Source organism: Ambystoma mexicanum, chromosome 1q (genome assembly GCF_040938575.1).
Source record: "Ambystoma mexicanum isolate Mex_15411 chromosome 1q, UKY_AmexF1_1, whole genome shotgun sequence".
Classification (NCBI taxonomy): Eukaryota; Metazoa; Chordata; class Amphibia; order Caudata; family Ambystomatidae; genus Ambystoma; species Ambystoma mexicanum.
In genome coordinates, this window is record NC_090922.1 from 1,433,587,515 (window position 1) to 1,433,606,689 (window position 19,175).

Sequence of the window (19,175 nt, forward strand, 5' to 3'; positions counted from 1 at the left end):
AGGAGCGTGGTGAGTGGATGGAGAGAGGGATAGGCCGGCAGAAGGGAATGAGTGGATGAGGAGTGGGTGTCTGTTATTCGAAGAAAGAAGGCCGAGTTGATGGAGTACCGTGCGGGGAATGGCATTTTGAAGGGAGAGAGGCTTGCTAACTGAAAGACGAATGAGCGGGCAGGGAAGTAGATGGAGAGGGGTGAGCCAATTCCAGAAAGGGTGAGTTGATGGAGTGAGTGCTGAAGGAAAGTCAATGTAGCGGGGCAGGTAAACGTGGGTGCTGTTCTCTAGTGACGTTAAACTTGACACCTTGGAAACCTTAGACATGGTGGTCCACCCTTCTCTGCTCTCCCCTCTGCCATCAGCTTCCAGAGCCCTTCCTCCACAGAAAAACCTCTTAGCACTCTGGCGGCCCTTTCTCCATTTTATGGAGCACTGCTAAGTCCTCTGCCAACCCCCCTCAAGCCTTCCTTGGTTCTCCTTATTGCTTTCCAGGGACCCCTTCCTACTCGCCCTGCTTCTTCTTCTACTGCCTATTTGCTGATGAACAAAGTCGGACTGGGGCATACAAAGGGAGTTTTTTGATAATATGTGATGCAAATTGTGCATTTTAAACAATATATATCTCACAACACTGGTCATAACTACTAGCTGCATAGCGAAGTAGATCATTGTTTTTATTTTTTTATTTGATGTGGATAATAAAATCATCCTTTCAAATATAGTAGCTCATTATACTGCCCACATTGGGCAAAAAAGTGGCCCACTTCGACTCAAAAAGACTGGCCCACACCAGCATTTTGCATTTTTGCTTCGGGCATTGCCCTATCGCCCTACAGGCCAGTCCGAGCCTGGTGATGATATTAAACTCTCCTGGTGCTGCCTCTCACTTTTCTCAAGCCTCACGCGGAGAGCTGCTGCATTCCGTCCCTAGGAGGTCGCGGAGAGCTGCTGCATTCCGTCCCTAGGAGGTCGCTGAGAGCTGCTGCATTCGGTCCCTAGGAGGTCGCGGAGAGCTGCTGCATTCCGTCCCTAGGAGGTCGCGGAGAGCTGCTGCATTCCGTCCCTAGGAGGTCGCGGAGAGCTGCTGCATTCCGTCCCTAGGAGGTCGCGGAGAGCTGCTGCATTCCGTCCCTAGGAGGTCGCGGAGAGCTGCTGCATTCCGTCCCTAGGAGGTCGCGGAGAGCTGCTGCATTCCGTCCCTAGGAGGTCGCGGAGAGCTGCTGCAGGTCGCGGAGAGCTGCTGCATTCCGTCCCTAGGAGGTCGCGGAGAGCTGCTGCATTCCGTCCCTAGGAGGTCGCGGAGAGCTGCTGCATTCCGTCCCTAGGAGGTCGCGGAGAGCTGCTGCATTCCGTCCCTAGGAGGTCGCGGAGAGCTGCTGCATTCCGTCCCTAGGAGGTCGCGGAGAGCTGCTGCATTCCGTCCCTAGGAGGTCGCGGAGAGCTGCTGCATTCCGTCCCTAGGAGGTCCCGCCTTCCCTGCCTTAAGCTAAACTCTCCTAAAACTGAAATCATTTCGCTCCCAGCTTCTAATGCCTCGCCCCTTCTCTCCTCTTCTATATCCTCACCCCCACCCTGAACCCCGCATCGCACCCAGCCTGGCTAGCATCCTTGTGGTCCTCTTTGACAGCAAACTCCAACTGTTTATTGTTGAATGGCCACCGTGTGTCTGTGTTGTGATGTGTGAGCATTTACGGCAGTACTGTGTGTCTGCCATCCACTTATAACTATCCACAATTTCCTAATCATTTTTTTAAATGAGTGTTAGCAGAATGAAACATGTAGGATGTGGTACGAGTAGAGCACGTGTGATTGAAAGTATAGATGTGGTATTGAGGATGCAAAGAACGATTTGGCCATTGAGGCATGTGCAATTAAGTATGCACTGTTGTATTGCTGACACGTTTATAATAGACTAGGGTACAAGGCTGTGTACACGGGCCAAAGTGCGTAAAGAAAGACATTTTCAGAGAGTCACTAGGATTTGTGGTATACTCCTGACCTGCCTGTTGCGCCGGTGTGACAGGGCTGCTCTCTCCCTCTGCGTTTAGAGGCATGCCACGGGTGCTCTCTGCTCCAGTGCCAGTAATGCTCTCTCCCACCCGACACTAATGCCCCTCACGCCTCTTCTCCTGACCTGTTGCGCCGGTGTGACAGGGCTGCTCTCTCCCTCTGCGTTTAGAGGCATGCCACGGGTGCTCTCTGCTCCAGTGCCAGTAATGCTCTCTCCCACCCGACACTAATGCCCCTCACTCCTCTTCTCCTGACCTGCCTCGTTGCGCCGGTGTGACAGGGCTGCTCTCTCCCTCTGCGTTTAGAGGCATGCCACGGGTGCTCTCTGCTCCAGTGCCAGTAATGCTCTCTCCCACCCGACACTAATGCCCCTCACTCCTCTTCTCCTGACCTGCCTCGTTGCGCCGGTGTGACAGGGCTGCTCTCTCCCTCTGCGTTTAGAGGCATGCCACGGGTGCTCTCTGCTCCAGTGCCAGTAATGCTCTCTCCCACCCGACACTAATGCCCCTCACTCCTCTTCTCCTGACCTGCCTCGTTGCGCCGGTGTGACAGGGCTGCTCTCTCCCTCTGCGTTTAGAGGCATGCCACGGGTGCTCTCTGCTCCAGTGCCAGTAATGCTCTCTCCCACCCGACACTAATGCCCCTCACTCCTCTTCTCCTGACCTGTTGCGCCGGTGTGACAGGGCTGCTCTCTCCCTCTGCGTTTAGAGGCATGCCACGGGTGCTCTCTGCTCCAGTGCCAGTAATGCTCTCTCCCACCCGACACTAATGCCCCTCACTCCTCTTCTCCTGACCTGTTGCGCCGGTGTGACAGGGCTGCTCTCTCCCTCTGCGTTTAGAGGCATGCCACGGGTGCTCTCTGCTCCAGTGCCAGTAATACTCTCTCCCACCCGACACTAATGCCCCTCACTCCTCTTCTCCTGACCTGCCTCGTTGCGCCGGTGTGACAGGGCTGCTCTCTCCCTCTGCGTTTAGAGGCATGCCACGGGTGCTCTCTGCTCCAGTGCCAGTAATACTCTCTCCCACCCGACACTAATGCCCCTCACTCCTCTTCTCCTGACCTGCCTCGTTGCGCCGGTGTGACAGGGCTGCTCTCTCCCTCTGCGTTTAGAGGCATGCCACGGGTGCTCTCTGCTCCAGTGCCAGTAATGCTCTCTCCCACCCGACACTAATGCCCCTCACTCCTCTTCTCCTGACCTGTTGCGCCGGTGTGACAGGGCTGCTCTCTCCCTCTGCGTTTAGAGGCATGCCACGGGTGCTCTCTGCTCCAGTGCCAGTAATACTCTCTCCCACCCGACACTAATGCCCCTCACTCCTCTTCTCCTGACCTGTTGTGCCGGTGTGACAGGGCTGCTCTCTCCCTATGCGTTTAGAGGCATGCCACGGGTGCTCTCTGCTCCAGTGCCAGTAATACTCTCTCCCACCCGACACTAATGCCCCTCACTCCTCTTCTCCTGACCTGTTGTGCCGGTGTGACAGGGCTGCTCTCTCCCTATGCGTTTAGAGGCATGCCACGGGTGCTCTCTGCTCCAGTGCCAGTAATGCTCTCTCCCACCCGACACCAATGCCCCTCACTCCTCTTCTCCTGACCTGTTGCGCCGGTGTGACAGGGCTGCTCTCTCCCTATGCGTTTAGAGGCATGCCACGGGTGCTCTCTGCTCCAGTGCCAGTAATGCTCTCTCCCACCCGACACCAATGCCCCTCACTCCTCTTCTCCTGACCTGTTGCGCCGGTGTGACAGGGCTGCTCTCTCCCTATGCGTTTAGAGGCATGCCACGGGTGCTCTCTGCTCCAGTGCCAGTAATGCTCTCTCCCACCCGACACTAATGCCCCTCACTCCTCTTCTCCTGACCTGCCTCGTTGCGCCGGTGTGACAGGGCTGCTCTCTCCCTCTGCGTTTAGAGGCATGCCACGGGTGCTCTCTGCTCCAGTGCCAGTAATGCTCTCTCCCACCCGACACTAATGCCCCTCACTCCTCTTCTCCTGACCTGCCTCGTTGCGCCGGTGTGACAGGGCTGCTCTCTCCCTCTGCGTTTAGAGGCATGCCACGGGTGCTCTCTGCTCCAGTGCCAGTAATACTCTCTCCCACCCGACACTAATGCCCCTCACTCCTCTTCTCCTGACCTGCCTCGTTGCGCCGGTGTGACAGGGCTGCTCTCTCCCTCTGCGTTTAGAGGCATGCCACGGGTGCTCTCTGCTCCAGTGCCAGTAATACTCTCTCCCACCCGACACTAATGCCCCTCACTCCTCTTCTCCTGACCTGCCTCGTTGCGCCGGTGTGACAGGGCTGCTCTCTCCCTCTGCGTTTAGAGGCATGCCACGGGTGCTCTCTGCTCCAGTGCCAGTAATACTCTCTCCCACCCGACACTAATGCCCCTCACTCCTCTTCTCCTGACCTGCCTCGTTGCGCCGGTGTGACAGGGCTGCTCTCTCCCTCTGCGTTTAGAGGCATGCCACGGGTGCTCTCTGCTCCAGTGCCAGTAATGCTCTCTCCCACCCGACACTAATGCCCCTCACTCCTCTTCTCCTGACCTGCCTCGTTGCGCCGGTGTGACAGGGCTGCCCTCTCCCTCTGCGTTTAGAGGCATGCCACGGGTGCTCTCTGCTCCAGTGCCAGTAATACTCTCTCCCACCCGACACTAATGCCCCTCACTCCTCTTCTCCTGACCTGTTGCGCCGGTGTGACAGGGCTGTTCTCTCCCTCTGCGTTTAGAGGCATGCCACGGGTGCTCTCTGCTCCAGTGCCAGTAATACTCTCTCCCACCCGACACTAATGCCCCTCACTCCTCTTCTCCTGACCTGCCTCGTTGCGCCGGTGTGACAGGGCTGCTCTCTCCCTCTGCGTTTAGAGGCATGCCACGGGTGCTCTCTGCTCCAGTGCCAGTAATACTCTCTCCCACCCGACACTAATGCCCCTCACTCCTCTTCTCCTGACCTGCCTCGTTGCGCCGGTGTGACAGGGCTGCTCTCTCCCTCTGCGTTTAGAGGCATGCCACGGGTGCTCTCTGCTCCAGTGCCAGTAATACTCTCTCCCACCCGACACTAATGCCCCTCACTCCTCTTCTCCTGACCTGTTGCGCCGGTGTGACAGGGCTGCTCTCTCCCTATGCGTTTAGAGGCATGCCACGGGTGCTCTCTGCTCCAGTGCCAGTAATACTCTCTCCCACCCGACACTAATGCCCCTCACTACTCTCTCCCACCCGACACCAATGCCCCTCACTCCTCTTCTTCTGACCTGTTGCGCCGGTGTGACAGGGCTGCTCTCTCCCTCTGCGTTTAGAGGCATGCCACGGGTGCTCTCTGCTCCAGTGCCAGTAATACTCTCTCCCACCCGACACTAATGCCCCTCACTACTCTCTCCCACCCGACACCAATGCCCCTCACTCCTCTTCTTCTGACCTGTTGCGCCGGTGTGACAGGGCTGCTCTCTCCCTCTGCGTTTAGAGGCATGCCACGGGTGCTCTCTGCAGCAGTGCCAGTAATACTCTCTCCCACCCGACACTAATGCCCCTCACTCCTCTTCTCCTGACCTGTTGCGCCGGTGTGACAGGGCTGCTCTCTCCCTCTGCGTTTAGAGGCATGCCACGGGTGCTCTCTGCTCCAGTGCCAGTAATGCTCTCTCCCACCCGACACTAATGCCCCTCACGCCTCTTCTCCTGACCTGCCTCGTTGCGCCGGTGTGACAGGGCTGCTCTCTCCCTCTGCGTTTAGAGGCATGCCACGGGTGCTCTCTGCAGCAGTGCCAGTAATACTCTCTCCCACCCGACACTAATGCCCCTCACTCCTCTTCTCCTGACCTGTTGCGCCGGTGTGACAGGGCTGCTCTCTCCCTCTGCGTTTAGAGGCATGCCACGGGTGCTCTCTGCTCCAGTGCCAGTAATGCTCTCTCCCACCCGACACTAATGCCCCTCACTCCTCTTCTCCTGACCTGTTGCGCCGGTGTGACAGGGCTGCTCTCTCCCTCTGCGTTTAGAGGCATGCCACGGGTGCTCTCTGCTCCAGTGCCAGTAATACTCTCTCCCACCCGACACTAATGCCCCTCACTACTCTCTCCCACCCGACACCAATGCCCCTCACTCCTCTTCTTCTGACCTGTTGCGCCGGTGTGACAGGGCTGCTCTCTCCCTCTGCGTTTAGAGGCATGCCACGGGTGCTCTCTGCAGCAGTGCCAGTAATACTCTCTCCCACCCGACACTAATGCCCCTCACTCCTCTTCTCCTGACCTGTTGCGCCGGTGTGACAGGGCTGCTCTCTCCCTCTGCGTTTAGAGGCATGCCACGGGTGCTCTCTGCTCCAGTGCCAGTAATGCTCTCTCCCACCCGACACTAATGCCCCTCACGCCTCTTCTCCTGACCTGCCTCGTTGCGCCGGTGTGACAGGGCTGCTCTCTCCCTCTGCGTTTAGAGGCATGCCACGGGTGCTCTCTGCTCCAGTGCCAGTAATACTCTCTCCCACCCGACACTAATGCCCCTCACTCCTCTTCTCCTGACCTGCCTCGTTGCGCCGGTGTGACAGGGCTGCTCTCTCCCTCTGCGTTTAGAGGCATGCCACGGGTGCTCTCTGCTCCAGTGCCAGTAATACTCTCTCCCACCCGACACTAACGCCCCTCACTCCTCTTCTCCTGACCTGTTGCGCCGGTGTGACAGGGCTGCTCTCTCCCTCTGCGTTTAGAGGCATGCCACGGGTGCTCTCTGCTCCAGTGCCAGTAATACTCTCTCCCACCCGACACTAATGCCCCTCACTCCTCTTCTCCTGACCTGTTGCGCCGGTGTGACAGGGCTGCTCTCTCCCTCTGCGTTTAGAGGCATGCCACGGGTGCTCTCTGCTCCAGTGCCAGTAATACTCTCTCCCACCCGACACTAATGCCCCTCACTCCTCTTCTTCTGACCTGTTGCGCCGGTATGACAGGGCTGCTCTCTCCCTCTGCGTTTAGAGGCATGCCACGGGTGCTCTCTGCTCCAGTGCCAGTAATGCTCTCTCCCACCCGACACTAATGCCCCTCACGCCTCTTCTCCTGACCTGCCTCGTTGCGCCGGTGTGACAGGGCTGCTCTCTCCCTCTGCGTTTAGAGGCATGCCACGGGTGCTCTCTGCTCCAGTGCCAGTAATACTCTCTCCCACCCGACACTAATGCCCCTCACTCCTCTTCTCCTGACCTGCCTCGTTGCGCCGGTGTGACAGGGCTGCTCTCTCCCTCTGCGTTTAGAGGCATGCCACTGGTGCTCTCTGCTCCAGTGCCAGTAATACTCTCTCCCACCCGACACTAATGCCCCTCACTCCTCTTCTCCTGACCTGTTGCGCCGGTGTGACAGGGCTGCTCTCTCCCTCTGCGTTTAGAGGCATGCCACGGGTGCTCTCTGCTCCAGTGCCAGTAATACTCTCTCCCACCCGACACTAATGCCCCTCACTCCTCTTCTCCTGACCTGTTGCGCCGGTGTGACAGGGCTGCTCTCTCCCTCTGCGTTTAGAGGCATGCCACGGGTGCTCTCTGCTCCAGTGCCAGTAATACTCTCTCCCACCCGACACTAATGCCCCTCACTCCTCTTCTTCTGACCTGTTGCGCCGGTATGACAGGGCTGCTCTCTCCCTCTGCGTTTAGAGGCATGCCACGGGTGCTCTCTGCTCCAGTGCCAGTAATACTCTCTCCCACCCGACACTAATGCCCCTCACTCCTCTTCTCCTGACCTGTTGCGCCGGTGTGACAGGGCTGCTCTCTCCCTCTGCGTTTAGAGGCATGCCACGGGTGCTCTCTGCTCCAGTGCCAGTAATGCTCTCTCCCACCCGACACTAATGCCCCTCACTCCTCTTCTCCTGACCTGTTGCGCCGGTGTGACAGGGCTGCTCTCTCCCTCTGCGTTTAGAGGCATGCCACGGGTGCTCTCTGCTCCAGTGCCAGTAATGCTCTCTCCCACCCGACACCAATGCCCCTCACTCCTCTTCTCCTGACCTGTTGAGCCGGTGTGACAGGGCTGCTCTCTCCCTCTGCGTTTAGAGGCATGCCACGGGTGCTCTCTGCTCCAGTGCCAGTAATACTCTCTCCCACCCGACACTACTGCCCCTCACTCCTCTTCTCCTGACCTGTTGTGCCGGTGTGACAGGGCTGCTCTCTCCCTCTGCGTTTAGAGGCATGCCACGGATGCTCTCTGCTCCAGTGCCAGTAATGCTCTCTCCCACCCGACACCAATGCCCCTCACGCCTCTTCTCCTGACCTGCCTCGTTGCGCCGGTGTGACAGGGCTGCTCTCTCCCTCTGCGTTTAGAGGCATTCCACGGGTGCTCTCTGCAGCAGTGCCAGTAATACTCTCTCCCACCCGACACTAATGCCCCTCACTCCTCTTCTCCTGACCTGTTGCGCCGGTGTGACAGGGCTGCTCTCTCCCTCTGCGTTTAGAGGCATGCCACGGGTGCTCTCTGCTCCAGTGCCAGTAATGCTCTCTCCCACCCGACACTAATGCCCCTCACGCCTCTTCTCCTGACCTGCCTCGTTGCGCCGGTGTGACAGGGCTGCTCTCTCCCTCTGCGTTTAGAGGCATTCCACGGGTGCTCTCTGCAGCAGTGCCAGTAATACTCTCTCCCACCCGACACTAATGCCCCTCACTCCTCTTCTCCTGACCTGTTGCGCCGGTGTGACAGGGCTGCTCTCTCCCTCTGCGTTTAGAGGCATGCCACGGGTGCTCTCTGCTCCAGTGCCAGTAATGCTCTCTCCCACCCGACACTAATGCCCCTCACTCCTCTTCTCCTGACCTGCCTCGTTGCGCCGGTGTGACAGGGCTGCTCTCTCCCTCTGCGTTTAGAGGCATGCCACGGGTGCTCTCTGCTCCAGTGCCAGTAATGCTCTCTCCCACCCGACACTAATGCCCCTCACTCCTCTTCTCCTGACCTGTTGCGCCGGTGTGACAGGGCTGCTCTCTCCCTCTGCGTTTAGAGGCATGCCACGGGTGCTCTCTGCTCCAGTGCCAGTAATACTCTCTCCCACCCGACACTACTGCCCCTCACTCCTCTTCTCCTGACCTGTTGCGCCGGTGTGACAGGGCTGCTCTCTCCCTCTGCGTTTAGAGGCATGCCACGGGTGCTCTCTGCTCCAGTGCCAGTAATACTCTCTCCCACCCGACACTAATGCCCCTCACTCCTCTTCTCCTGACCTGCCTCGTTGCGCCGGTGTGACAGGGCTGCTCTCTCCCTCTGCGTTTAGAGGCATGCCACGGGTGCTCTCTGCTCCAGTGCCAGTAATACTCTCTCCCACCCGACACTAATGCCCCTCACTCCTCTTCTCCTGACCTGCCTCGTTGCGCCGGTGTGACAGGGCTGCTCTCTCCCTCTGCGTTTAGAGGCATGCCACGGGTGCTCTCTGCTCCAGTGCCAGTAATACTCTCTCCCACCCGACACTAATGCCCCTCACTCCTCTTCTCCTGACCTGCCTCGTTGCGCCGGTGTGACAGGGCTGCTCTCTCCCTCTGCGTTTAGAGGCATGCCACGGGTGCTCTCTGCTCCAGTGCCAGTAATACTCTCTCCCACCCGACACTAATGCCCCTCACTCCTCTTCTCCTGACCTGCCTCGTTGCGCCGGTGTGACAGGGCTGCTCTCTCCCTCTGCGTTTAGAGGCATGCCACGGGTGCTCTCTGCTCCAGTGCCAGTAATACTCTCTCCCACCCGACACTAATGCCCCTCACTCCTCTTCTCCTGACCTGCCTCGTTGCGCCGGTGTGACAGGGCTGCTCTCTCCCTCTGCGTTTAGAGGCATGCCACGGGTGCTCTCTGCTCCAGTGCCAGTAATACTCTCTCCCACCCGACACTAATGCCCCTCACTCCTCTTCTCCTGACCTGTTGCGCCGGTGTGACAGGGCTGCTCTCTCCCTCTGCGTTTAGAGGCATGCCACGGGTGCTCTCTGCTCCAGTGCCAGTAATACTCTCTCCCACCCGACACTAATGCCCCTCACTCCTCTTCTCCTGACCTGTTGCGCCGGTGTGACAGGGCTGCTCTCTCCCTCTGCGTTTAGAGGCATGCCACGGGTGCTCTCTGCTCCAGTGCCAGTAATGCTCTCTCCCACCCGACACTAATGCCCCTCACTCCTCTTCTCCTGACCTGTTGCTCCGGTGTGACAGGGCTGCTCTCTCCCTCTGCGTTTAGAGGCATGCCACGGGTGCTCTCTGCTCCAGTGCCAGTAATGCTCTCTCCCACCCGACACTAATGCCCCTCAAGCCTCTTCTCCTGACCTGTTGCGCCGGTGTGACAGGGCTGCTCTCTCCCTCTGCGTTTAGAGGCATGCCACGGGTGCTCTCTGCTCCAGTGCCAGTAATACTCTCTCCCACCCGACACCAATGCCCCTCACTCCTCTTCTCCTGACCTGTTGCGCTGGTGTGACAGGGCTGCTCTCTCCCTCTGCGTTTAGAGGCATGCCACGGGTGCTCTCTGCTCCAGTGCCACTAATGCTCTCTCACACCCGACACTAACGCCCCTCACTCCTCTTCTCCTGACCTGTTGCGCCGGTGTGACAGGGCTGCTCTCTCCCTCTGCGTTTAGAGGCATGCCACGGGTGCTCTCTGCTCCAGTGCCAGTAATACTCTTTCCCACCCGACACTAATGCCCCTCACTCCTCTTCTCCTGACCTGTTGCGCCGGTGTGACAGGGCTGCTCTCTCCCTCTGCGTTTAGAGGCATGCCACGGGTGCTCTCTGCTCCAGTGCCAGTAATACTCTCTCCCACCCGACACCAATGCCCCTCACTCCTCTTCTCCTGACCTGTTGCGCTGGTGTGACAGGGCTGCTCTCTCCCTCTGCGTTTAGAGGCATGCCACGGGTGCTCTCTGCTCCAGTGCCACTAATGCTCTCTCACACCCGACACTAACGCCCCTCACTCCTCTTCTCCTGACCTGTTGCGCCGGTGTGACAGGGCTGCTCTCTCCCTCTGCGTTTAGAGGCATGCCACGGGTGCTCTCTGCTCCAGTGCCAGTAATACTCTCTCCCACCCGACACTAATGCCCCTCACTCCTCTTCTCCTGACCTGTTGCGCCGGTGTGACAGGGCTGCTCTCTCCCTCTGCGTTTAGAGGCATGCCACGGGTGCTCTCTGCTCCAGTGCCAGTAATGCTCTCTCCCACCCGACACTAATGCCCCTCACGCCTCTTCTCCTGACCTGCCTCGTTGCGCCGGTGTGACAGGGCTGCTCTCTCCCTCTGCGTTTAGAGGCATGCCACGGGTGCTCTCTGCTCCAGTGCCAGTAATACTCTCTCCCACCCGACACTAATGCCCCTCACTCCTCTTCTCCTGACCTGTTGCGCCGGTGTGACAGGGCTGCTCTCTCCCTCTGCGTTTAGAGGCATGCCACGGGTGCTCTCTGCTCCAGTGCCAGTAATACTCTCTCCCACCCGACACTAATGCCCCTCACTCCTCTTCTCCTGACCTGTTGCGCCGGTGTGACAGGGCTGCTCTCTCCCTCTGCGTTTAGAGGCATGCCACGGTGCTCTCTGCTCCGGTGCCAGTAATGCTCTCTCCCACCCGACACTAATGCCCCTCACGCCTCTTCTCCTGACCTGCCTCGTTGCGCCGGTGTGACAGGGCTGCTCTCTCCCTCTGCGTTTAGAGGCATGCCACGGGTGCTCTCTGCTCCAGTGCCAGTAATACTCTCTCCCACCCGACACTAATGCCCCTCACTCCTCTTCTCCTGACCTGCCTCGTTGCGCCGGTGTGACAGGGCTGCTCTCTCCCTCTGCGTTTAGAGGCATGCCACGGGTGCTCTCTGCTCCAGTGCCAGTAATGCTCTCTCCCACCCGACACTAATGCCCCTCACGCCTCTTCTCCTGACCTGCCTCGTTGCGCCGGTGTGACAGGGCTGCTCTCTCCCTCTGCGTTTAGAGGCATGCCACGGGTGCTCTCTGCTCCAGTGCCAGTAATACTCTCTCCCACCCGACACTAATGCCACTCACTCCTCTTCTCCTGACCTGTTGCGCCGGTGTGACAGGGCTGCTCTCTCCCTCTGCGTTTAGAGGCATGCCACGGGTGCTCTCTGCTCCAGTGCCAGTAATGCTCTCTCCCACCCGACACTAATGCCCCTCACTCCTCTTCTCCTGACCTGCCTCGTTGCGCCGGTGTGACAGGGCTGCTCTCTCCCTCTGCGTTTAGAGGCATGCCACGGGTGCTCTCTGCTCCACTGCCAGTAATACTCTCTCCCACCCGACACTAATGCCCCTCACTCCTCTTCTCCTGACCTGTTGCGCCGGTGTGACAGGGCTGCTCTCTCCCTCTGCGTTTAGAGGCATGCCACGGGTGCTCTCTGCTCCAGTGCCAGTAATACTCTCTCCCACCCGACACTAATGCCCCTCACGCCTCTTCTCCTGACCTGTTGCGCCGGTGTGACAGGGCTGCTCTCTCCCTCTGCGTTTAGAGGCATGCCACGGGTGCTCTCTGCTCCAGTGCCAGTAATACTCTCTCCCACCCGACACTAATGCCCCTCACGCCTCTTCTCCTGACCTGTTGCGCCGGTGTGACAGGGCTGCTCTCTCCCTCTGCGTTTAGAGGCATGCCACGGGTGCTCTCTGCTCCAGTGCCAGTAATACTCTCTCCCACCCGACACTAATGCCCCTCACTCCTCTTCTCCTGACCTGTTGCGCCGGTGTGACAGGGCTGCTCTCTCCCTCTGCGTTTAGAGGCATGCCACGGGTGCTCTCTGCTCCAGTGCCAGTAATACTCTCTCCCACCCGACACTAATGCCCCTCACTCCTCTTCTCCTGACCTGTTGCGCCGGTGTGACAGGGCTGCTCTCTCCCTCTGCGTTTAGAGGCATGCCACGGGTGCTCGCTGCTCCAGTTCCAGTAATACTCTCTCCCACCCGACACTAATGCCACTCACTCCTCTTCTCCTGACCTGTTGCGCCGGTGTGACAGGGCTGCTCTCTCCCTCTGCGTTTAGAGGCATGCCACGGGTGCTCTCTGCTCCAGTGCCAGTAATGCTCTCTCCCACCCGACACTAATGCCCCTCACGCCTCTTCTCCTGACCTGCCTCGTTGCGCCGGTGTGACAGGGCTGCTCTCTCCCTCTGCGTTTAGAGGCATGCCACGGGTGCTCTCTGCTCCAGTGCCAGTAATACTCTCTCCCACCCGACACTAATGCCCCTCACTCCTCTTCTCCTGACCTGCCTCGTTGCGCCGGTGTGACAGGGCTGCTCTCTCCCTCTGCGTTTAGAGGCATGCCACGGGTGCTCTCTGCTCCAGTGCCAGTAATACTCTCTCCCACCCGACACTAATGCCCCTCACTCCTCTTCTCCTGACCTGTTGCGCCGGTGTGACAGGGCTGCTCTCTCCCTCTGCGTTTAGAGGCATGCCACGGGTGCTCTCTGCAGCAGTGCCAGTAATGCTCTCTCCCACCCGACACTAATGCCCCTCAAGCCTCTTCTCCTGACCTGTTGAGCCGGTGTGACAGGGCTGCTCTCTCCCTCTGCGTTTGGAGACACGGTCCCACTTTCCCTTCAACGTCCATTGGACTCCCCACCGAAATATCCTATAGCCCGCAGAACTACACCTCCAAGCATTCTGTGCATTCGGGCAGCCTCCTAGGTTTTCATTCACACGGTAGGGCCACTACATATTTCCTTAGGCTAAAGCTCCCTCTAGCGGTGACAACAGGCGAAGCTCAGCTTCGAACAAACATACATCTGGCCTTTTATTATATAGTATGATTTTACTATGACATTTCCTTTGTGATAAAAACTTAAAAGATTATGAAAATGAAAATTAAATGTGAACTAGAAAATAAATGTTTTGATTGACCCATTATTTGAGATTGGTGAAAAACGTCATCCATGAGAGTTACGATTTAGGGGATTTGTAGTTGTCTGGTTTTGACCATATTGCCTCATGCATCTATGATGCTGCTTTCCAGAGCAAGAACTCCGATTCCCTGGAATCCAAGCGCCTGATGATGGCTGAAAGGATAAGTGGCGATCGAGACAGGTGGTGGTGGCGCTAGGGTTGGACATGCACTCTACCATCTAAAAGTAAATAAACTCAACAGCTCACCTGCAGTGCCTTATCATTGCCACTGTGATGGAATCCAGCGTTAACCTCATGAACATCCATCAAATCCCACCTTACCCACCATTCCACCCACTCCTCGATTTCCACTCTTCCCCATCAGTCTAGACTATTACTCCAGTCTCCTCATGAGTCTCCCCCTCTATTCCTTTTCCAGACTCATCTAAGAACTATACTTTGCTACCTGCACTCACTTCACCCGCCCATAATCCTCTACCGTGCCTGCCACAGAGGGTGGCATGAATGCATTCTAACTTCCTGCCACGGAGCGGGGGTGTGCATGCACGCTAACTGCACACAACGGTGCAGGGGTCACGTCCCCCCCAAAAAAGTGGGTGGACTCATTAACATACCAATTGAATGTGGCATCACCAGAAATTATCATATCACGATGCCCTCTGCAAAAAAGTGGGGGACTCCTGCAAAAGAGTGGGGGGACTCTGTCCAGCCACGTGTAGCCTTACCCTCGACTTGAGCCCTGCCACAGCGGAGCAATACAAATGAACGACACCTTTACACTGTTGAGGGTGGGTGTTCATGAATTCTGCCCTCATGCACCTAGTGGCTGTGCACATGAACTCTACCCTTGTGCCATAAATTCCTTGCACATCCTGGAGGCACGCGCTCCTTAAGCCCATCAAACCCGGGATCCTGTTGTGCAGCTGTGGAACCACAAAAGCACTTGAGCAACGATAGTTACAAATAAGGTGTCATTACATGGACATTAGGTTCAAAATACTCACTCATGGATCCACCCAGAAAGGATTGCAGCTGGGTGAAACTTAAGTACCAGCAGCTGCGATGAAATACTCTCTTCTCTGTCATTTTATGTTGTATGCGGCTTTTAAAACATGTTTTTCAAATGAAAAACACCTGACATGAGAGACTGCACAGGGAGTACATTTGCTCGGCTATCCCACACTTTTGTCTGCCAGCTTTGAAGACCACATAGGTCATGTTTCAGCTGCTTCGGCTTTCGCTGCTGCTATCTTACTTTACACTACTCTGTGCCATGCCAGCCAGGTCTGCTGCTCGGTGCACCAATGCAACCACTACAGGCACCTGTGTTTGATGCATCCCCGGCTACCCCTCTACCCCTGGGACAGTCCTTATGGCACAAACACCCCGGGGTACCTCCTCATCTGAACACAGTAGAGCCTACATCAGCAGACAGGTAAATAGTGCTTTCGACCTCAGCTTCCCACTCCTGCCTCGTCCACTATCCCTTTCACACTACCCCTTACCTAATAGTCACCAGCTGGAATCCTGACAGTTTTACTCAGCCCTTCACCCTTCCAAATGAGTAGCAAAGAGTTGGGGAGCAATAACCGTCCGTTAACAGTGTCAAGATGGCCCACTGGGGTGAATGTGCACTCTATAAATACACGGCTCATGTTATATTACCTCAATTTCGGTTATTTTATCTCATGCCAGCTTATATAACTATGTCCTGCGTTGTTAGCCAACGGAATAACTTGATGAACGAACCGATTGCTGTGCATAGCCTGCAAGGTACAGGCTAGAATCCTAGCATGGTTCAATCAGCCTCTGAGTTTAAACCGAGTACCATTGAATTAGATGGTAATAATAATAATGAATGTTTCATGATGGGTCTCATAGCCGATGTCCTGCTAAAGCAATCGTTCGTACGATGAGGGGGTCTCTAGGGTTGCCCCGACCCTCATCTGCCAGATCCCAGATCCTTGTTGCACAAAGGGTACAATGCATCTATTGAAGCGGACGCGAGAGAGAGAGAGATGGGGAGGGAGAGAGCGAGAGAGAAAGAGAGAGAGGGATTGAGAGTGGTAAAGTGATGACGTGAAATTGGAGCTGTGTGCAGAGGCAAGTGATAGGAGAGCCGCGAGGAGACCATGTCGTCTTGCCTTGTTCATGCTTTGCTAAGACTGCCAGGTCTCTGTTTTGCCTTTCAAGCCTTGCCAAGCCTTTTCCTGCTTGCTATCCCGCGTTCGGATTTGCTATGTCGGCCTAGGTTGTCTGCATTCCTCACTAACTTGCCCTCGAGGTCTCTGCTGACTGCTCCCCACACGCACGAGCGCAAATGCTATGTTCTGGCACACAAAATGCCCACAAGCTCAGCCACTAGTACATGACAACGGGACACCCCTCCCTACAAACTTCAGAACATTACACTTCTCTAGCCTCAGCTAATGCATCCTCGCACCGTGCGTCCACAGGCCTGCCCTCTAGACACACACGTCGCGAGGCTCTCAAACCGAACACCTAGAAACAGGCCTACAAGCGGTGCACGGGGTACATCCGGTCTGCGACTGCTCCCATCACCCTCTCTCCCCAGCAACCTAAGCCACTCCCCTTTCATTCACATCTGCCAAGAGAGACTGGACACATCAAAGCACAATATAAACCCACGTAACATAACCCAGATAATAACAATTATTATGTTAATATATCTTTGGTTCGAGCTTACATCGGCCAGATCACCCACAAGAGGACACGTTGGACACAGCCGGTACTGCACTAAACATTGTTACTTTGAACAATATATACTTTTACTTCTACATAAATGAGCTATTCATTTTTAGTTTTGGCTCATAAGTGGTGATTTAGCGCCACCAATAGTGTTAGCCCCTGAGTGGGATGTAGTGCTAAACAGAGCACACCAAGTATATTGTCGTATACATCTATGGGACGAAGCATGGAAGAAGTCCCTCGTCCACGAGGGCTGCAATTGGAAATCGGTGGGCTGCGTGAGAGGTTGTTTATTCTCCGTGGTAAGCGAGAGGGCGGGGCCTCTGCCCCCACGCGGTGGGCCATGAGGCATCAGTAGGCAGTGTAATATCCGAATTATTCAAAGAGTGGAGTGAGAAAGTCCCTGGGCCTGCAGAACATGTCATGATCTAATATCACACTACTGGGTGTGGGCAGGGCTGGAAGAAGCGCCTTACCTGGAAGTGCTCGCCCAGCTCGTACACCTCGCCCCGGTACTCGCAGCCGATCTTCTCGCAGCGGGGGCAGCAGTCGGACGGGTAGTGGCTGACGTGCATGCAGGCGGGTGGCAGGGCGGTGCACTCGGTGCGGGCGCACGCTGCCCCCTCGGTGGTGCACTCGCACTGCGTGCAGTGGTCCGAGTCCAGGAAGTACCACTCGCCCACATAGTAGACACTGCCGTTGGCCTCGCAGGTGCTCTCCTGCGGGGTCAGCAAGAGACCGTGGTGGCCTCGGGTGAGCAGGGCCAGTAGGGCCGCTAGTGCCCAGAAGTCCGGTGCAGACGATCTCATGGCAGGCTGACGAGGCAACACCCCTCCTGAAAAGAAGAGGCAATGTGACACTGTGACTCAAAGGGCGGGCAAAGCACAATCAATGCCCTGCATGGGGGGAACATACTATATGCATATGTGGGAAGAAGAATTGCAAAGCTATGAAAAGCAGCGTGGGTCCTCCCACTTCTAAAAAACCGTCACTTGACCCGAACACCCCCCACACATTACCGTCCTATTACACCGGTCCCCTTCCTTCTGAAAATCCATGACCGTGCCACCTATATCCAAATTCAAGAACACCTGGAGACAGTCTCTTAGGACGACGCCAATCAGGCTTCTGACCTAGACATGGCACGGAAACGGCGCTCCTTGACCTAAAACACCAGATGGACGCCATAATTGACAATGGTAACCTAGCTAGTCTACTGCTACTAGACCTCTCCGCGGCCTTTGATCTGGTGAACCACAAAATACTGTGTCGCCACTTAGCCAGCACAGCCCATTTCTCACCAAAAGCTATCTCTTGGATTGAATCTTTCCTCTCAGAGCGGACCATGAGAGTGTTTTCTAACGTATCTAACGCGACACCTGCCCCAGTCCTTTGCGGCATGCCCCAAGGATCCTGCGTGTCTCCAGCGCTGTACAAAATATTCACTAAGCCTCTATTTGGCTGCCTAGATGAACTTGGAGTGTCTTATACTAATTATGTGGATGACACGCAGATCCGATTGCATCTCTCGGGAGTCTACGACCAAGTCTCTACCACAATGTCCTACTGTAATGTCATTTTTCTTTGTAAACCTGTACATGCGCTAAGATACCTACAGGTTTGGTGCGCGTTACAAATAAACAAACACTCAATAACCTCCACGAAATGATCCAATCCTGGATGGCCCAACATGAACTTTGTCTAAACGACAACAAAACTGAGTTACTACTCGTTGGTACTCAAACAAGCCTAAAAAAACATGACCCCAGATACAAATCATTCACAATAGCCGGGAACAATATTGTCATCTCAAAAGATGTCAAAACCTTGGGTGTATACCTTGACTCCTCCTTAACATTAACCAGACAAGTCAACGCAATGGTTTCCTCAGCAGCCTGCACAGCTAAACCAATTAACGCATTTAGACCACACCTCTCACCCAACATGTTGCCTGACCTTAGCCAGAGCCCTCGTCCTGTCAAAACTGGACAACTGTAATGTTCTACTGGCTACCACCTCAACCACTAGCGTCAAAAAACTTCAAGTCACACAAAACAATGCCCTCAGAGCGGCCATAAACATTCCCAAAAGAGAGCATATCTCAGTAATAAAATGCAAAGCACGATGGCTGCCGGTCCAGGACAGAATTAGGTTCAAAACACTGGCAATCACCCACAAATGCCTAACCAACACCACAACCAAATATCTCACCAACCTGATCCCCCAACACAAACCACAAAGCATACACACGCCACGACAGCTCCCGTTCTCACTGTGCCCACATTCAAAAGAACTAAAGCCGGGGGGAGGAGGGAGCACAGTTTCCCGGTAGTAGCTGCAAAAACCTGGAACACTCTCTCCCCCTTGTACATAGAATGTGCATACAAACCTATTCGTTTGTGTGGATATGGTGAATGGCCTGTCCCAGACACGTATGGACATATGAAAAAAAACATTCCCACATATGTTCATTTAAATGGGCAGTGTTGTGTAGGGTATGTGGGATGCACTAAAGGAATGAGTAATCCCACATGTATGCATGCATAGATTAGGACATGCTACATACATGTGCATGCATGCAACGCAATCTACATGTATGTACTCATTGAACGTGGGATCTCTAGAGATATGTATGCAATGTGTGCAGTTTGGTGAGGGGGCGAAAGTGGGTGGTTTTTGCTTTCTGTGTGTACTTACAGTA

At 55.8% G+C, this 19,175-nt stretch overlaps 1 protein-coding gene across 1 annotated transcript in view; it reads right to left on the reverse strand.

Moving 5' to 3' along the window:
* The window catches only part of LOC138548920 (von Willebrand factor C domain-containing protein 2-like), a 122,574-nt gene extending 103,822 nt beyond the window's left edge, over window positions 1-18,752 (reverse strand). The window contains exons 1-2 of the mRNA XM_069642307.1: window positions 18,690-18,752; window positions 16,951-17,309 (exon numbers count right to left, since the gene is read on the reverse strand). Coding sequence (XP_069498408.1) covers window positions 16,951-17,283 — 333 coding nt within the window. The 5' untranslated portion in view covers window positions 17,284-17,309; window positions 18,690-18,752. The remainder of the gene's footprint in view (window positions 1-16,950; window positions 17,310-18,689) is intronic.
* Between the last annotated feature and the right edge of the window lie 423 nt (window positions 18,753-19,175).